The sequence below is a fragment of the Schistocerca gregaria genome, chromosome 3, assembly GCF_023897955.1.
Source record: "Schistocerca gregaria isolate iqSchGreg1 chromosome 3, iqSchGreg1.2, whole genome shotgun sequence".
Lineage (NCBI taxonomy): Eukaryota > Metazoa > Arthropoda > Insecta > Orthoptera > Acrididae > Schistocerca > Schistocerca gregaria.
This window is the reverse complement of record NC_064922.1, coordinates 445,848,394-445,867,896: the sequence shown is the minus strand read 5'-3', so window position 1 is coordinate 445,867,896 and position 19,503 is coordinate 445,848,394. Positions and strand designations below refer to the sequence as shown.

The following is a 19,503-nucleotide window of genomic DNA, read 5'->3' as shown; positions in this document are numbered from 1 at the left end:
AGATTCATATTAAATGCAGGCTAGGTAAGGGGCCATTGCCGTAGAGTAATCTCTGTGAAACCGAATTAGAATTCCATCTAGACCTTGTGAATTATTTGCTTTCAAATCTTTGAGATGTTTCTCCACACCAGGGATGCTTATTACTACGTCGTTCACACGTGAGTTTGTCCAAAGGTCAAAAGACGGTATGTTTTCACGATTCTTCTGTGTGAAATGGGCTGCTCAGCAGATGCCTCAAATAAAAGCTTATAGCAAGTAAGTCTCATATGGTTCTAACTAGAGAGAATCCTGTAGAGATAGGCAAATAAATGTACAGAATCGTACGAGAGAGTGCTGAAAAGTAATACCTCCGAATTTTCACTTAAAATACTTTAAATATATTTTAATAAAATAATCGCTGTTAACACTCTACATCTTTGTTCTTCGCGTCCACATATTTGAGCCTTCTGCCACTAGATAGCTCCAAATTGTAGCCTGTAACATGGCGGTGATGGTACATAAGAAACATCATGATGTATGTAATCGTGTGTAGAAATCGAAGAGTTCGTCAACACAATACCAGGCCACACACTAGTGCTGCGACAACTGCGGCAAACCGAAGCCTTACGTTCACTGTTGTTGATCACCCTCCATACAGTTCTTACTCCGCCGCAAGTAATTTTATCTCTTACTAGAACTTAAGAACACCTTCAAAGACGTCACTTTGATAGAGGTGTAGCGGTGCAAGCAGAGGTAAGGTGGTGGCTCTCTCAACAAACAATCTACAGTGACGTTATTAACAAACTGATCTCACGGTGGGAGATATTTCTTGGTGTCCATGGTAGCTATGGTGAGAAATCAATATGTAGCTATAAAGCATAAAGACGTCGAATGTTGATAAAGCTTATTTTATTTAAAGACGTTTTGAAAGTTTTCACATGAAAAATTCGGATGCATTTCTTTTCAGCATGCCCTCGAGTGCATAATTTGTGAAGTGCTCTCATGAAATAAAATTTCATCACTATCAGTACCAATCAACCAATCATCGTCAGGCTACATATAATAATTTACATCATTTTGTGTCAGTTACATGATGTCTCTGCTGAGACCTCAAAGGAAGCGGGATCACAGGGTCGTGGTGAAAGAAGTGACTATTCAAGCTGCGAACGTTCTTTGAAGTTACAAGAATAAAAGAACATTCTACACTTTATTCGTACAATCCAGTGTTGAACACAGTCCGCAGCGCCGTGAGAGAGTAAGATTCTCCCTCCCTACTTTCCGTCCTCTGGGCCACACACTCTTACCTTTAGTGCAGTTAAGGACTGCATAACAATATCATTAACATTATAATCTTTGTAACGGTAACTGCAAGAATAGCGATCTAAACAAATTATTTAAAAAAATCAAAACAGCTTCTTCAGTATGTTCAGAATACGTTTCTGTATTATTGCAAAAATTGCTATTCGAGTGAGATCATAATTGAGAAAGACATTTGAGACTTGTTGTCATTCGAGTGCTTTTCGAGCAGGTTATAGGAGACCGAATGCTATCAACATAGAGTGGCGAAAGAAATACCCCTTCAGGCGGTGGTTATAGAGTGCAGCAGTCAGCGGAAGTGAGCAGCCCCTGACATGGCAGGGAGAGGCGTAGACAGCTGCACCCTTAACGTGTAACCATCGCTTGTGGTGTGCCCGGGGTGTGCGCGCCTCAGATCAGAATATATTTGGAACAGCCTGCTTACGGCGAACACGACTGTGATAAAACTCAGTTACCATTTCATGAAGTAGATCTTTCGTGCAGGAGCCGGCTGGAGTGGCTGAGCGGTTCTGGGCGCCACAATCTAGAACCGCGAGACCGCTACGGTCGCAGGTTCGAATCCTGCCTCGGGCATGGGTGTGTGTGATGTCCTTAGGTTGGTTAGGTTTAAGTAGTTCTAATATCTAGGGGACTGATCACCTCAGAGGTTAAGTTCCATAGTTCTCATAGCCATTTTTTTCCATGCAGGATTAATGAAAGGCTAGTTAGACTGGTGAATTTTCTTTATTTGCAATTCTTTGTGTCCATCGTATAACAAAATCAATATATGAGCTAGCATGTCTATTACTAAGCTGGCCGATGTTTGATGATAATGGTAAATGTAATGCATGAAGCTCTAGCAGAATTTTTGAATCTGAATAACCCTAGATACTGAGTCAAAAGGGTTAGCTTTAGAACGTTTTAGTTTAGTTCATACTATCAAAAGAACTTATAATACGCAGAAGTTCCTCAGAAACTTCGCTTCAATAATTTCATTGAAGTATTTTTTTTCTTTTTTTCTTTTACTGCCATGAACCGCTACTAAATAATGATTGTTTATTTGATGGAAGTTCAGATGTCAGCAAGCGGAATTCCGAGGCAGAATTCGAACCTGCGACCCTAGCAGCAGTGCGGTTCCAGACAGAAGCGCCTAGAAACGTTCCCCCACAACGTTCGGAAAGCTGCCCTAGAACGGCGAAAAGCGCCAATAAAGGAATTATTTCCCTTGCAAAAAAATGGTTCAAATGGCTCTGAGCACTACGGGACTCAACTGCTGTGGTCATCAGTCCCCTAGAACTTAGAACTACTTAAATCTAACTAACCTAAGGACATCACACAAATCCATGCCCGAGGCAGGATTCGAACCTGCGACCTTAGCAGTCGCACGGTTCTGGACTGCGCGCCTAGAATCGCGAGACCACCGCAGCGGGCTTTCCCTTGCAACCAAGAAATACGTGCTGTACTAGATATTCCATGAAGCGGGAAGATTGTAAATTGCCTTAATAAATGATATAGTACTTAAATGCGTTCAAAATATGTATAAACGCTGCACAACATTTATGTTGGTAAGGTCCTACGGAAACAAACTGCTCAGGTCATCGGTTCGTCGGCTTGTACACTACTTACTCTAACTGAAAAGTAACTTACGCTACGGTAAACACACACACCCATAACCGAGGGAGGACTCGAACCTCTAACGAGGGAAGCCGTGCCCTAGACAGCGCAGCTACCCCGTGGGGCTGCTGCACGTAATAAAATCTCTTTTCTAAGAACAAAAAGTTTTATGAAACGGCGGTAACTGCTTCAGACAGACGGTAATGCGCATCTCTTCATGTGAGTGTAATATCAGTCAGTAGACTGAAGTCGCAGCTAAAATACAGGACAGTATCTTTTCCTAGTCACACACTAATTTGGGTGAAATTAGCAAACGTTTCTCCTTCTTCGACGACGGATAACGCGATCTTTTCGGATACGATCTGTGTTCAATGGCTATTTATGGTGTGCTTTTGGGTATACAGATGAGTTTTGATAGCATTTCAGTGCAACGCGTTTCGTCAACTGATCAAATGTTCAGGTGCTGCGAACTGTACTGTTATGAAAACTCACAGCACACACCCCAAACAGAATGTGAGTTATTGCTATTTGCTACTGATATTAATTGCCAATTTCGAGTTCAGGCGCCCACTGTGCTCTTTTGTGCAGATTTGTTTTACAGATCAGCTACTGTAGCGTTACTTTTACGTCATTTGTGTGGTTGCAATAAAATTCTATTTACTTGTGTATGCAAGCGTGCAGTTTGTTATCAATTTGATGTTTGTTGCATGCTAGCATAATGGAGACGCAGTTTTGATGATCATCGGGGTAGTTGTAGCGTAAAATGGCTCGATCGACAAACTTGCCGAGAACTGTGATGGGATTGCTTTAAAATAATTGCGCCTAAGATTCCAGGGCTTATGTACTACGCCCTGAACTACCCTGTCGCCTGCAAAAGAACTGTGAGTACACGAAACAGAGTCCTACGGAGTAGATAGCCCGGGCGCCACAGGTTGAGCGGCCCCTGCAGGGTCGGCAACCGGCGCAGCGCGCAGCACGTGCTCCACCGCCCGCCTCCTGGACCGCTTCTTGCGGCCTGGCACCAACTTGTTTGTGCGTGGCGTTTTATGACCGGCGCGTAGTTCAACAACAAGATGCTGCGCAGGCAAGATAGGAGGGTCATTTACTCGGATTCCGAAGTCTTTACCAGTCAACTGAAAGAAACCTTGTTACGTGGAACTTTAAACATCTCTCGCTTCTCTCAGTCGGAAGAAATAATTTGTCGCAGAGTTCGTTCAGGGTATAATTTGAAATATGGATCGTAACAGAGACGACGGGACCAGAAAATTGCAGTAGAATGTCAGCAGTGATTTCACTATAACGTGGAAGCTATAATCAGTCAAATAAAGTGGATGCAGCGTATCATTTCCACAGCGCCTTTTTATTTTCATTGACATGACATTTCACAACGGTTAAAAAGTGTGGAACGTGCTCTCGAATAACAAACAAAAGTGTAAGAACCATTACAGATCTGTCGATGTAGGATTTTCTGTTTATTATAAATCAACTTTAATCACAAGTGGCTATGTCTCTACCGTTAAAACAATGACACTTCTCTTTGTAACCAACATCAGTGTCCTGTTTTGAGTCTACCATACGTTAACAGACGAGCATGGTGCCACATTAGTCATGTACTCCGTCCGGCGATTCAGATATAGACTTTCTGCCGTTTTCCTTAACTTATTTGACTTTAAAACACCGCAGATTGTCTTCCTCATCCTCCTCCAGTCTGTTCTTCTTCGGCATTTCTAATAACTAAGACGCCGACTGTACGCACCTTCTGTTTCTTCGTTTTTGTGTGTTTCGTCGATTCCTACCATATTAATTATATTACCGGGTGACTATCATTCTACTTTATGAAAAACTTAAAATGAGTGAAATATCTTGTAGAATTAGTTTTTCTGAAGGGCTGAATCACATTAAACAGTTCTATAAAATTTCTGTAAAACGGATGTCGCTGATGCCTTATTGCAAAGGAATAAGTGACCTGTCTTTGAAATTACTGAAATATATCACTGCAGTAAGTGACAGAAAACTACTATTCATTTTGGTTGGTAGAGACTGTGAGGCTGAAGGTGTCTAAGATAACCGTGGTAAATGTGCAATAACAATTGCAGAATCAGCTTAACGTCTAAAAACACCTATTTGCTGACGAGAATAGTGTACATAGAATGGAAAAGATAATTTTGGCGTTACATAAGGTGAAAGCAGCACAGATGGAGTTGTGATTGAATTTGATAATGGAAACGAGACACGTTGATAAGATTTATGGATATAGAAAAAATGTTTGACAACTTGAAATTGTGTTAGATACTTGAATTCTCATGGTACTAGGTGTACGCCTCAAAGAAAGGTGACTGATATACAATATGTACAACACCGAAAAATAAAAAAAACAGCAATGGAAGACGAAGACCAAAGTTTTCAGATTAGACATAATGCAAGTCAGAATACTCTTTCTTTCCTGTTGTTAAGTCACCAGGAGTGGGACTAACATTCCATGTTAATGGACGTCAATGATAAGATTCGATGATGACATTGGTATCTTCAGTGAAAATGAGAAAGCACCGCAGAAATTGTTCACCGGAATTAACGGTCTAATGATTACACTCAATGAACTGGGAATAAGCCGAATAAAGACAACAGTGACTTGGAGTAACAGAAATGAGATTAAGTATAAACTTAACGTCAAAATAGGGGACAATGAAGCAAATGAGGTGAAGGAATTGTGTTACGTTGGAACCAAAATGACGTAAGACGCAACGAGATCATAAAAAAGCAACTAATTTGAAGCGCCATTACTGTCCAAAGGAAATATACTACACTGATGCTAATAAATTAAGGAAAATGCTGACACATTATGAAAGAACGCTCTGGTTGGCGGTTTGCGGGTTTAAATCACCTCGCGGTATGACCATGCTGTGCATTTGACATGCGGTCATTACATGCTGGCGCTGGCAGCAGTCCACATTTGCAGAGGTGTGTTGGTGCATGTCAGAATACGATGCAGCGAGTAAGTCTGCAGACATTTTCAGACGTGCTAATGGTGACTGTGTGTTGAAAATGGATCAAAGAATACATGTTTATGACGGTATGAGGAGTACAATACTAGGGCGACTGGAGGTTGGTCAAACACAGCGTGGGCCCTCATTGTGCCATAAAGTCTGATCTCAAGATTATGGCAACGATTCCAGCAGACAGGAAACGTATCCAGACGCTACAGTTCAGGGCGTCCACAGTGTACAACACCTAAAGGAGACCGATAACTCACCGTCAGTGCCCGCAGCGGCCACGAACAACTGCAGGTAGCCTTGCTAGGGACCTTACCACAGCTACTGGAACAGTTGTCTCCAGACACACAGTCTACAGACGACTGAACAGACATGGTTTATTCGCCCGGAGACCTACAAGGTGCATTCCACTAAACCCTGGTCACAGGAGAGCCCTTAAAGCCTGGTGTGGAGAACACAGTTCATGGTCTTTCGAACAGTGGTCCCAGGTTATGTTCAGGGACGAGTCCAGGTATAGCCGGAACACTGATTCTCTCCGGAGTTTCATCTGGCGTGAACCAGGAACCAGATACTAACCCTTTAATGTTCTTGAAAGGGACCTGTATGGAGGTCGTGATTTGATGGAGTGGGGTAGAATTATGATTGGTGCACGTACACCCCTGCATGTCTTTGACAGAGGAACTCTAACAGGTCAGGTCTGTCAGAACGCCATTTTGCACCAGTTTGTCCGCCTTTTCAGGGTTACAGTGGGTCCCACCTTCCTCCTGATGGATGATAACGCACGGCCCCACCGAGCTGCCATCGTGGAGGAGTACCTTGAAACAGAAGATATCAGGCAAATGGAGTGGCCTGTGTGTTCTCCAGACATAAACCCCATCGAGCACGACTGGGATGCTCTCGGTCGACGTATCGCTGCACGTCTTCAGACCCCTAGGACACTTTAGGAGCTCCGACAGGCACTGCTGCAAGAATGGGAGGTTATACCCCAGCAGCTGCTCGACCACCTGATCCAGGGTATACAAACCCGTTGTGCGGCCTGTTTACGTGTACATGGTGATCATATCCCATACTGATGTCGGGGTGCATGCCCAGTAAACAGTGGCGTTTTGTACCAAATATGTGGCACCACATTCTGCAATTATCCTTATTTTATGAGCATGAGTGTAGTGGAGAACACTGGCCTTACTTTCCTTAAGAAATTTTCCTTAATATGTACGTTTGGAATAAAGAACTGTTTGCAAGTGCGTCATATGCCATGAAAAAAAAGGAACTTAAGAGAATTTATGCATTTGTGAAATGGTGTTAGCCTATAGAAGGATGTTGAAAATGTGGATGACTGACAATATAGCATAGTAAATTTGAGAAATACGTGGAAATTTATACAGAATATTTAAAGGGTTAATTACCTGAAACGTTTACATTTATTATGATGTTATCGACAAAAGTACAAGCCTCAGCGCCTATTTGACTGAGCAAGAACGCGAAACAGTGATTCGGGAAATAGGGAGAGATTTTCGATGTCACCTCACCACCTGACGCAGTTTTGTGTGGAGCCATGTGGTGCTTGTGCTCCGCTCACACGATGTTTTGATCCGGGTGAACAACTGGTAGCTTACATCTTTCGTAGCATATTCGCTTATATCTGCCTTTGTTCCGCACTTGCTAATCGGCGACCTTAATCATTCAGGCAACTAGAGGTTCACCAGCAGACGCACTGTTCTTGTGTTTGCGCTCCTTGCAGTGTCTGTGCTACTGACTTGCAGAAGCCGTGTCATTATAATGTTTTGAGGATGTCACACAACGAAAATTCTGTGGTATACTTAATGAAACAGGTATTGCAATTCAGCGATTCGTCCATCCAGTAAGGGGCGACAATAGTCACAAAGTGATGAACGACATTGAAGTGAAAGTAAGTATCCCACTGCAAGACCGAGGGCAGTCGACAGTAGGTAGTCATGCATCCTGAAGTTAAGCTCACTGGCTGTTCTGTTTACTCTGACTCTGATACTGTTTACTGAATGGCTGAATAATTCTGTCACTGTTGCATTGTCTCAATCTTCTACAAGAATCCATTCACTTCTGTAGCTTCACAGTTCTATTACTAACCTCATTCTTCCTTTCCTTCGGGACGCTAAATTTGCAACCTCAACTCCATGACTTTGTGAAGGTTGAAAATTGGAGATGTGATATTGGCTGGCGTGGAATCCAGGTACTTCTGTCTGTTCTCATGTGCTTCATTTTTTTGTGTTTCAATTTAGTGCATCCAGCTGTTTGTGATCTGGCGACATCCCTCTTGCCGTACATCAGACTGCGCATGACAACTATCTTTTCTAAAGTGAGACAAACACTCCAGTTGCTTCGAACCCGTCTGTATTTTGAGAATGCCTCATGCACAGAGTTTGGCTTAAATGCCCCTCTCATCTAGATCGCTTTGTAGCAAAGTATTACGGTACCATAAGAAATGAGAAAATACTTCATGAATTGTTATAGTCCCTAGAGATACACCTAGAAGGTATTGTGGCAAGAATGTACTTGATGTTCACGGTACAATATTTTCAGCTGAAACAGCGGCCAGCTACTACTAGAGACCAGTATACTGCTCACAATCTAATTAAGGTCGCCTTTTTCCCATCCCACACAAATTTCCATTGGTGCAAATAACGGAGTAGCAAATAAAGATTGGTTGGTTGGTTGGTTTGTGGGGGTTAAATGGACCACACTGCGATGGTCATCGGTTACCAAATAAAGGTGGGAAAGTTGTTGCGAACAGCAGTTGAAAAGTTACCCAAGGAGATAAATATTATCCAGAACTGTCAGTGGCACCTAGTATATGAAACGTATTTATTTTCCGTCTATTTGAACATTCATGAAGGAGATGCCATACACAAACAGTATTATATGTACATTCTACTAAGAAAATATGCTTTTAGTGGAAACACACAGACATTTGGAATAATTGGGAAATTTGTGTCTTTGATGATACGCATTTTTCCCTGATGTGATTATCATCTAATGACGCAGAGGATTTGCCGTTAATTAATCCTTAACTCTGAAGAAGAGGTACTGTCCGTACTGGTCTACTACTGACCGATATTATGACACTGCACAGATTTCAGATTGAAAGTCGCGTTAGGTGACATGCACTGCTACTGAGGCATAAAATTAAGTTTTACCTCCCACTATTTTTACATTTCTCCTGGTAAGTGAGACGCAATAAGAAACAATTTACAGAGAATGGTGAGTTATGAAATAGTCATTCAACATCGCAAACTATTGTTACTTACTACATGAGGTTGTGAGGCTATTAGTCACCTTTCTGATAACATTTTCGTGGGCCCATTTTTTGTAGAAACTCAGGAAAGCCAATTATTTTGCTATCTTATTAGAATTGTGATGAACTGGCTGTATATATTTCTTGATAATTTTAGTTTTGTGGCTTCTGACCAAAAACTATGGTGGTACATAAATCACCACAGCACCTTTGTGAGGAATTAAAACTATGGTGGTAAATGGATTTCTCACTTTCCTTTTGTGAGCTGTTACATATTACCATTGCGCTATAAAAAATAATGAACAGGTTTTTTCTCGTTTTGTTTTATATTTTCTTATACTTTATTTAGAAAATAATTGTTATCGATATTGACGTTTATTTACGACAATGTAAAAGAATCCTTGATACTCTGTGATGAACTGGCTGTATATATTTCTTGATAATTTTAGTTTTGTGGCTTCTGACCAAAAACTATGGTGGTACATAAATCACCACAGCACCTTTGTGAGGAATTAAAACTATGGTGGTAAATGGATTTCTCACTTTCCTTTTGTGAGCTGTTACATATTACCATTGCGCTATAAAAAATAATGAACAGGTTTTTTCTCGTTTTGTTTTATATTTTCTTATACTTTATTTAGAAAATAATTGTTATCGATATTGACGTTTATTTACGACAATGTAAAAGAATCCTTGATACTCTGTGAGGCAATAAAGGTACGAGCTGATACAGGTCACAATAATGTTCAGTAAGGAAGCGAAGCAGTGTGTTCCGACAACAGTAGTGATCCCATGACAAACAGAAATTTATTGCTGTAGTAGTTTTTATACTTGTGATGTAGTGTATTACATAAGATGTCAGACATAGACAAAAGTGGTACGACGATGTCCCAAAAAGCTTTCAGATACCACTAACATGGAGGGAAGTATCTTTCCCAAGAAGCACAAATGAGGACTTAGCTTCGTGGTAAGTATAATTCCCAATCCCCTTCCAGAAACTACTTTGGTGGGAATTCTACTTTCCAATAACAATTAAAACACCTTTGTTTGGTGGGATATATACTTCCCACAGTCCTGAAGAGTATATTTCAGAAGAAACAGAAACTACAGTTGGTGCACCAGATTTCTACTCGATGCCAGGTGCGTACAGAAATGGTAACACATGTTTCCGTAAGTAATGTAAGGTAATATATTTAACAGGAAGTGTATCTCCCACGGCTCGTGGAAGGAATAAAAATTTCATGTATTTCCGAAACGGGTTTTGTTTTGAAGGTTCTTTTCCGACATACAGTTCGAAAAAGAAACACAAGATATACTATAAAAATACAGACGATGTGCATTATGAACACATACCTACCACTTCTTCTTCCTCCGGTCACAAAATTCTTCTCTGAGATAAGTTGACAGATATGTGAATTAAAGCACTTTCAAAAGCGTAACTTTACTAAGTTCTTAATCTTCGTTTTCTTTTATTAAAATACAAATGAAGACACATGTGGGTACGTAAATAGGTTATACACTAGAAAAACTGGAAGAACATGATAATTTTTCCGTATTTAAAATAAGTTTGGGCTATATACATTAACTCATCCTTTATGAGTGAATATCCAGAATGTTTTCCACGAATTAAAGTGATTCCTTGCTGGTTTTTAATCTGCCATTTAATAATATCTAATACATTAATTTTAGAAACATTGCTTGGGAAAGTGTCAGTGGCTCCAAGTTACGTCGTCTACAAATCACGTATCAGTTACAGTGAAATGGAATGGGATTTTTTCAGTACATCGCTCAACAGGTTGTAATATTATGCCAAGTAATTTTCAATTGATCATGGAATGCTGAGAGATATTTTGAGATACGGAAACGGGTAAAACTTATATAACTTAATGCGAAATATACATTATGGGAAGTCAAGTGTATGACGTCCTACAACGTAAAAGGTTAAAATTATCTTAAAGTCAAACACAAGACTAGGTCTGCCGATTGATGTGTCAAATGCAAAAATGGTTCTTTATGTCTGATACCTTTAACTCTAGTCACCGTTATACAGTGTCCCAAAAGGAACTGTAAATATTGGTTGACATGATAGTAACGATCATTCGAAGTAAAAATGTCCGGTAAATTTGGGCTCTAAGGTACATACCTTAGAAGCAACCAGCACCTGTTCATCTTTGCTACTGTGAAACACGTATCTACTATTGAACAAGTGCTCATAGTTCTTAAGGTATCCACATCAAAGCCCATGTTTGCTAGATATATTATTTTCGTTTGGGACAGTGGTGCCGCAACTTAATAAACGAAAAACAAAGGGCTTGTGGCAAATGTGTTTTGATTCACAATACCAGAGACGAATAAATGCTCGAAGCTCTTAAGGTATGCATTGTGGAGCTCATTTTTACTAAACTTTACTGCTTCGAATGGTCATTCATTTTTGGCACCCTGTATACAGACATCGTTTGTATTAGCTTACTGACAAGTTGAAAAGAGCTTTATAATTAGACATAATTCAGCGTGCAATTGGTATTAGTAATTATTTACAGTTTTCCCGTTCCTCTTTCACTTGCCTTTTTGTAGATGGAACACTCGATGAAATTGAGAAAAGAAGAGAAAAGAAACCAGTCGTCCACGTAGAAGCAACTATCACGACAATCATCTTAACTGATTTTAAGAAATCATAGAAAATTGTCGTTGGGAGAACTGGGATACTAAATGAGTCGTCGTTACAAATTGAAGTTCCATGTCAAATCAATGTGTAATCTCGTATGGCCTCTCATATGCAAGGGCTTGATGTATTATAATAGGTTTGCTATAATTTCTAATCAAAGGTAAAGATGTAATTAATTTCTTGTTTATATAGGCATGTCTTTTGTGACGATTCCTGGAGCTCATGATGACCTCGTTAAATAATTAAACAGAGGCTAATATAGTCTACAGCGTGTGAAGGGTCACTCAGTAATTGATTATGTATTAGTTGCATAGTTCCACAAAGAGAAAATGTCTTTTACGCTGTATGTTACTTTTCGTTTGTAATTTAAGTATTGCCCATAAACGCTAACGTATGGTAATTTTAATTTTCATTTAACATGCAAATTGTCTTTACATATCTAAAATATTGTTAATTACTTACATTATACGAACAACTCGATGGGAGCTGTCTGCATTTCCCTGAAAAGAAAAGAGAAATATGAAAGAAACACTTGTTTTAAACAGTGAGTTACGTAAGACGGACTTTTTAAATGCTCATTACCACACATTGCTCTGTACATACTTGCACCGCTGCAGTACTATTTCCGACATTCCACTTCAATTAAATACTTTTGAAACTAGTGTTTCGCAAATTGATGGCCGTTAATTTGTTGGAAAAGTAAAACAAGTAGTTATTGGGAAATTCTATCAAAATTTAATTATGTCATTCAATTAATGGAGTCCTGGAAACGACAACAGTGACAACGGGCTTAAAAACTAATTTATGTTTTATAAATTGCTCTACAATTCATTGGAAGGAATAGGCACCATATTTATACATAATTATATGATAAAAATACAATTTTTTTTCAACTTGATCATCGATATGTTTAATGAATTTTTTCTTTTTGACAGAATTCAAGGGCAAATTCTTTAATTATTAAAAACCATTCAACAGCCAGGATCTAAGACAACCAGTTTCAAAGCACTGTGCTGTAATCTTCAGGTCTCATAATCTTTTTGTAAAACATTTTAATTTTACGCTGACCTCACCCACCAGATGTCAAGTTGATAAAAGTAGCACGTTATAAGAGCAGCGTGGAGGGTAAAAATCGTAGAGGGAGACCAAGAGATGAATACACAAAGCAGATTCAGAAGGATGTAGGTTGCGGTAGGTACTGGGAGATGAAGAGGCTTCCACAGGATAGAGTAGCATGGAGAGCTGCATCAAACCAGTCTCAGGACTGAAGACCACAACAACAACAACAAGAGGTTGTTATCGCTAAAATATTTAAAAACATAAAGCACTTTGCGCAACAGGCTATTTCCATATACATATTGCTCACAGCTTCGTGTTGCTTCATGTAAACACGGTGCACAATAGCACACCTGTTTACATACGCTTGACATATGCTCAAATGTATGGATTCACTTTAAATGACGAGTAAGTTGTACGTTATATGGCATTGTGTTAAAGTTATTACGTATAAAAATTTGATAAAGGGACTTTTGATACTTGGCAATCAAACTGTCTTTAAATTCATGCCTAGCAGTGTTTTCTTACAATCTGTGTGGGTGCACAAAATTCATCAAGTTTTAGTCTCTGTAAATTGTTACTAGTCAGTCGTTGAATGTTGTTTTTATGATTCTGCCAGGTGTACGTCTTGAGAAATGATTGTTTCTGAAGTGAAATGACAAACGGATTGTGTTAGTATTCTTGATGTTATAAATTTAATCAGTCATTTTCTCAATGTCGCTGTTTGTTAGCCTCAAGTTTTGGGACAAATTCAGGGAGTTGCTAGTAGTTCAAGATACTGATTGCCTTAACAATTCGCAAATGTTAAAAGCAAACATCTTACTTAAAATACCATTTTGTTGGGATTTGTTAAAGCTTAAGTTTATTATTATCAGGGGATTATTATTTTAAATATGAATGAGACTGTTCAGGCAGTGTGAGATTTGAGAACAAAATATTTCCTTAGAGTTTCATTGTTATAAATAAATGCTATATCAAATTAAGCTTACCAATGGTTAAATATAATTTCTGTTAAAAGATTTTAACTACAAATGGTGTTGCTATTGTGTTTCGCTCGGTTCCCATTCCACACCACAAGTCTTCTGTTGACATTTACATGCCCTATGGTAAACAATTCTCATGGCGTGTTAGTAGTTAGAAATAAGAATGCCTTTGACATTGCAACAGTGGTAAAACGTGTCTGAGTTAGCATTACCCATAAATTTTTACCTTTAGTGGATACGTCATTAGAAATACTTGAAAATACTGAAAATTGTCAATTTCAATCATTGTCATACATGTTAATTTCACTGGTAAGTGTGTTAGTTCCGATTTCTGGTATCACACTGACATACGTAAGACGTCTTTCCTAATAGAGACATGTGGGTATGTTTATTTTAATATGACAAGAAATATCTGTCGATGAAAGATATTAACGTAAAAATTTATTACGTGCGGATTGCCTAGTACTACAAATATTCAGAATCGGTTATGGCAATCTGTTGGCACATTACCTGTCGCAAAACATTTCTTTTGCGGTTTAGGATGCATACGCTCGTAAATCAATGTCATAAATCACGAAAAGACTGTTTGTGGATTAATTATGTCAGAAGACAATAACATGAAGGAAGTGATGACATGAATATCATAATAATTAGGAGATCTTTACGTGACATATAATAATACTATAAACGTTTGTAAGGTCAGAAGCTTTCATTTGACACCATGTTATCGTTCATAAATTTGTTGAATTCCAAAAGTACTATCTGCGCATGCGCTTAACTTTGTTGAATGATATACTGTAAAAATTCAGCAGAGCTTTGTGTTGTTATTAACGGGAATATGGAAACTTTAGTGCTTGAATAATAGATGCATATGACGAGACCTCTGCGATATGGATATTTTTTAGTTAAATATGAGCTCTTTTGTATTATTTTCCAGCCACTTGGCAAAGCACCGTTAGGCATATCATTCCACATACCAGTAAGAGTAGCGAAAACGTCATGTCCCGACGTCTCAGAGGCTCGAGTAATTCCTGAGAGTGGCGTAAGCGTTTGTGTGTTCCGACATCCAAACAGCAACAACAACAGCACAAATAATTCCAGTATGCAATGTAAGCTTGCTACATTATTTCTTGGCAGATCTACAAAATTATCGTATCACTGAACGTAGATCACACAAATCCGGCGCAAATAATAACACAAACCAGATATTTTAAAATCGTAGTAACGACTGCATTTTTCTGAAGTTGCATTTCAAATGATTTTTTATGCTTAAGTAGATTGGAAAAGCTATGTCTGAAACATTTTCTATTCACATTAATGTAGTTCTTGTTGAATCAGGGACCTGGCTGGACATAGTATATGCTAACAACTCTGTGTTGAGCATGCGTCTTCATCATGGAAAACCATTTAATAATAATTTCAGTGATAAAGTGGATGCTTGGTTTGAGGATCAGTCTACTCCAGCAATCAGTAAGGTACCAAAATTGCCTTTTACAATGAAAAGGGGAATGTCAGCAGAAGCTTCAAAGTGAACATCTATGCCTTATATTTATCACCAGGGGCTATATCACCAAGTGTAGTATCGCTATATGGACCCATTTTCCTACTGTGACTACGACTCCAAAGAAGTCCTGAACTCTATCTTTTCTTACTGCCCCAGGAGATTGCAGAAAACCAGTAAATTATGGCAAGAATTGATGTTATTGGAAAATAAGCTTCCAAGGAATGACAAAACCCTACTAGCGACAAAAGTGATAATCCTACACAGAAAGCAATAGAACATAGTATCATAGAGTCAGGTAATAAATCAGCACAAAATAAACTTGTAACGAAACCAAAGGTTGGCGCATCTTCCTTAGCTTCTTCTGAAATGCAAGGGATTCTACGCGTTTCCTCCATGGCCTTCTGGGATCCCTTTCTGCTGGTGGTCTACAGTTCATACCACGCTTTGTATGTCTTTCCACAGGCAACCTATGAGTACGCTTTAATTATTTCATTCATTTTGATAGATCTTATGGTTCCAGACCCATGGTCTAGGGGTAGCGTCTTTGATTCATAATCAAAATGTCTTTCGTCCCGGGTTCGATACCCGCCACTGCCTAAATTTTGATAAATAATCAGCATTGGTGGCCGAAGACTTCCGGCATAAGAAGTCAGCCTCATTCTGCCAAGGGCCTTGTCAGAGAGGGTGGAGGAGCGGATAGAGGTTCAGGGCACTCTCTTGTCCGAGGGGTGGAAAATTGCCCCTAAAGGCGGAAGAATCAGCAATGATCAACGACATGAGGATGCAGAAGGCAATGGAAACCACTGCATTAAAGACACGTAACGTGTATCCACAGGACATGTGGCCTGTAATTGAAGAAGTATCATAATGATCTCTCCATTGGCCAAAGATTCCGGAATAGTCCCCCAATTCGGATCTCCGGGAGGGGACTGCCAAGGGGGATGTTATCATGAGAAAATGATTGAATAATCAACGAAAGGGTAACGTTCTACGAGTCGGGGCGTGGAATGTCAGAAGCTTGAACGTGGTAGGGTAACTAGAAAAACAGAAAAGGGAAATGCAAAGGCTCAATATAGATATAGTAGTGGTCAGTGAAGTGAAGTGGAAGACAAGGATTTCTGGTCAGATGAGTATCGGGTAACATCAACAGCAGCAGACAATGGTATAACAGGTGTGGGACTCGTTATGAATATGAAGGTAGGGCAGAGGGTGTGTTACTGTGAACAGTTCAGTGACCGGGTTGTTCTAATCAGAACCGACAGCAGACCAACACCGACAACGATAGTTCAGGTATACATGCCGACGTCGCAAGCTGAAGATGAACAGAGAGAGAAGTATATGAAGATATTGAAAGGGTAATGCAGTATTTAAAGTGGGACGAAAATCTAATAGTCATGGGCGACTGTAATGCAGTTGTAGGGGAAGGAGTAGAAGAAAAGGTTACAGGAGAATATGGGCTTGGGACAAGGAATGAAAGAGGAGAAAGACTAATTGAGTTCTGTAACAAGTTTCAGCTAGTAATAGCGAATACCCTGTTCAAGAATCACAAGAGGAGGAGGTATACTTGGAAAAGGCCGGGAGATACAGGAAGATTTCAATTAGATTACATCATGGTCAGACAGAGATTCCGAAATCACATACTGGATAGTAAGGCGTACCCAGGAGCAGATATAGACTCAGATCACAATATAGTAGTGATGAAGAGTAGGCTGAAGTTCAAGACATTAGTCAGGAAGAATCAATACGCAAAAAAGTGGGATACGGAAGTTGTAAGGAATGACGAGATACGTCTGAAGTTGTCTAACGCTATAGGTACAGCAATAAGGAATAGCGCAGTAGGCAGCACAGTGGAAGAGGAATGGACATCTGTAAAAAGGGCCATCACAGAAGTTGGGAAGGAAAACATAGGTACAAAGAAGTAGCTATGAAGAAACCATGGGTTAAAGAAGAAATAACTCAGTTGATTGATGAAAGGAGGAAGTACAAACATGTTCCGGAAAAATCAGGAATACAGAAATACACTCCTGGAAATGGAAAAAAGAACACATTGACACCAGAGTGTCAGACCCACCATACTTGCTCCGGACACTGCGAGAGGGCTGTACAAGCAATGATCACATGTACGGCACAGCGGACACACCAGGAACCGCGGTGTTGGCCGTCGAATGGCGCTAGCTGCGCAGCATTTGTGCACCGCGGCCGTCAGTGTCAGCCAGTTTGCCGTGGCATACGGAGCTCCATCGCAGTCTTTATCACTGGTAGCATGCCGCGACAGCGTGGACGTGAACCGTATGTGCAGTTGACGGACTTTGAGAGTAAGGGCGTATAGTGGGCATGCGGGAGGACTGCATACGACCGAGGCACACAGGGCAAACACCCGCCATCATGGTGTGGGGAGCGATCTCCTACACTGGCCGTACACCTCTGCTGATCGTCGAGGGGACACTGAATAGTGCACGGTACATCCAAACCGTCATCGAACCCATCGTTCTACCATTCCTAGACCGGCAAGGGAACTTGCTGTTCCAACAGGACAATGCACGTCCGCATGTATCCCGTGCCACTCAACGTGCACTAGAAGGTGTAAGTCAACTACCCTGGCCAGCAAGGTCTCCGGATCTGTCCCCCATTGAGCATGTTTGGGACTGGATGAAGCGTCGTCTCACGCGGTCTGCACGTCCAGCACGAACGCTGGTCCAACTGAGGCGCCAGGTGGAAATGGCATGGCAAGCCGTTCCACAGGACTACATCCACCATGTCTACGATCGTCTCCATGGGAGAATAGCAGCCTGCATTGCTGCGAGAGGTGGATATACACTGTACTAGTGCCGACATTGTGCATGCTCTGTTGCCTGTGTCTATGTGCCTGTGGTTCTGTCAGTGTGATCATGTGATGTATCTGACCCCAGGAATGTGTCAATAAAGTTTCCCCTTCCTGGGACAATGAATTCACAGTGTTCTTATTTCAATTTCCAGGAGTGTACAAGTCGCTGAGGAATGAAATAAATAGGAAGTGCAGGGAAACTAAGACGAAATAGCTGCAGGAAAAATGTGAAGACATCGAAAAAGATATGATTGTCCGAAGGCAAGACTCAGCATATCGCAAAGTCAAAACAACCTTTGGTGACATTAAAAGTAACGGTGGTAACATTAAGAGTGCAACGGGGATTCCACTGTTAAATGCAGAGGAGAGGGCAGATAGGTGTAAAGAATACATTGAAAGCCACTATGAGCGTGAAGATTTGTCTCGTGTGATAGAAGAAGAAACAGGAGTCGATTTAGAAGAGAAAGGGGATCCAGTATTAGAATCGGAACTTAAAGGAGCTATGGAGGACTTACTGTCAAATAAGGCAGAAGGGATAGATAACATTCCATCAGAATTCGAAAATCATTGGGGGAAGTGGCAACAAAACGACTGTTCACGTTGGGTGTAGAATATATGAGTCTGGCGACATACCATCTGACTTTCGGAAAAGCATCATCCACACAATTCCGAAGACGGCAAGAGCTGACAAGTGCGAAAATTATCGCTTAACAGCTCATGCATCGAAGCTGCTTACAAGAATAATGTACAGAAGAATGGAAAAGAAAATTGAGAATGCGCTAGGTGACGATCAGTTTGGCTTTAGGAAAAGTACAGGGACGAGAGAGGCAAATCTGACGTTACGGCTAATAATGGAAGCAAGGCTAAAGAAAAATCAAGACACGTTTATAGGTTTTGTCGACTTGGAAAAAGCGTTCGACAATATAAATTGCTGCAAGCTGTTAGAGATTCTGAAAAAAAGTAGGGGTAAGCTATAGGGAGAGACGGGTCATATACAATATTTACAACAGCCAAGAGGGAATAATAAGACTGGACGATCAAGAACGAAGTGCTCCGATTAAGAAGGGTGTAAGACAAGGCTGTAGCCTTTCGCCCCTACTCTTCAATCTGTACATCGAGGAAGCAATGATGGAAATAAAAGAACGGTTCAGGAGTGGAATTAAAATACAAGGTGAAAGGATATCAATGATACGATTCGCTGATGACATTGCTATCCTGAGTGAAAGTGAAGAACAATTAAATGATCTGCTGAACGGAATGAACAGTCCAATGAGTACACAGTATGGTGTGAGAGTAAATCGGAGAAAGACGAAGGTAATGA

The 19,503-nt window shown here is 40.3% G+C and overlaps 1 protein-coding gene across 1 annotated transcript in view; it reads right to left on the bottom strand.

Moving 5' to 3' along the window:
- The window catches only part of LOC126355411 (uncharacterized), a 2,054,872-nt gene that overhangs the window by 305,729 nt on the left and 1,729,640 nt on the right, over positions 1-19,503 (bottom strand). Inside the window, exon 5 of the mRNA XM_050005714.1 lies at positions 12,278-12,315. Coding sequence (XP_049861671.1) covers positions 12,278-12,315 — 38 coding nt within the window. The remainder of the gene's footprint in view (positions 1-12,277; positions 12,316-19,503) is intronic.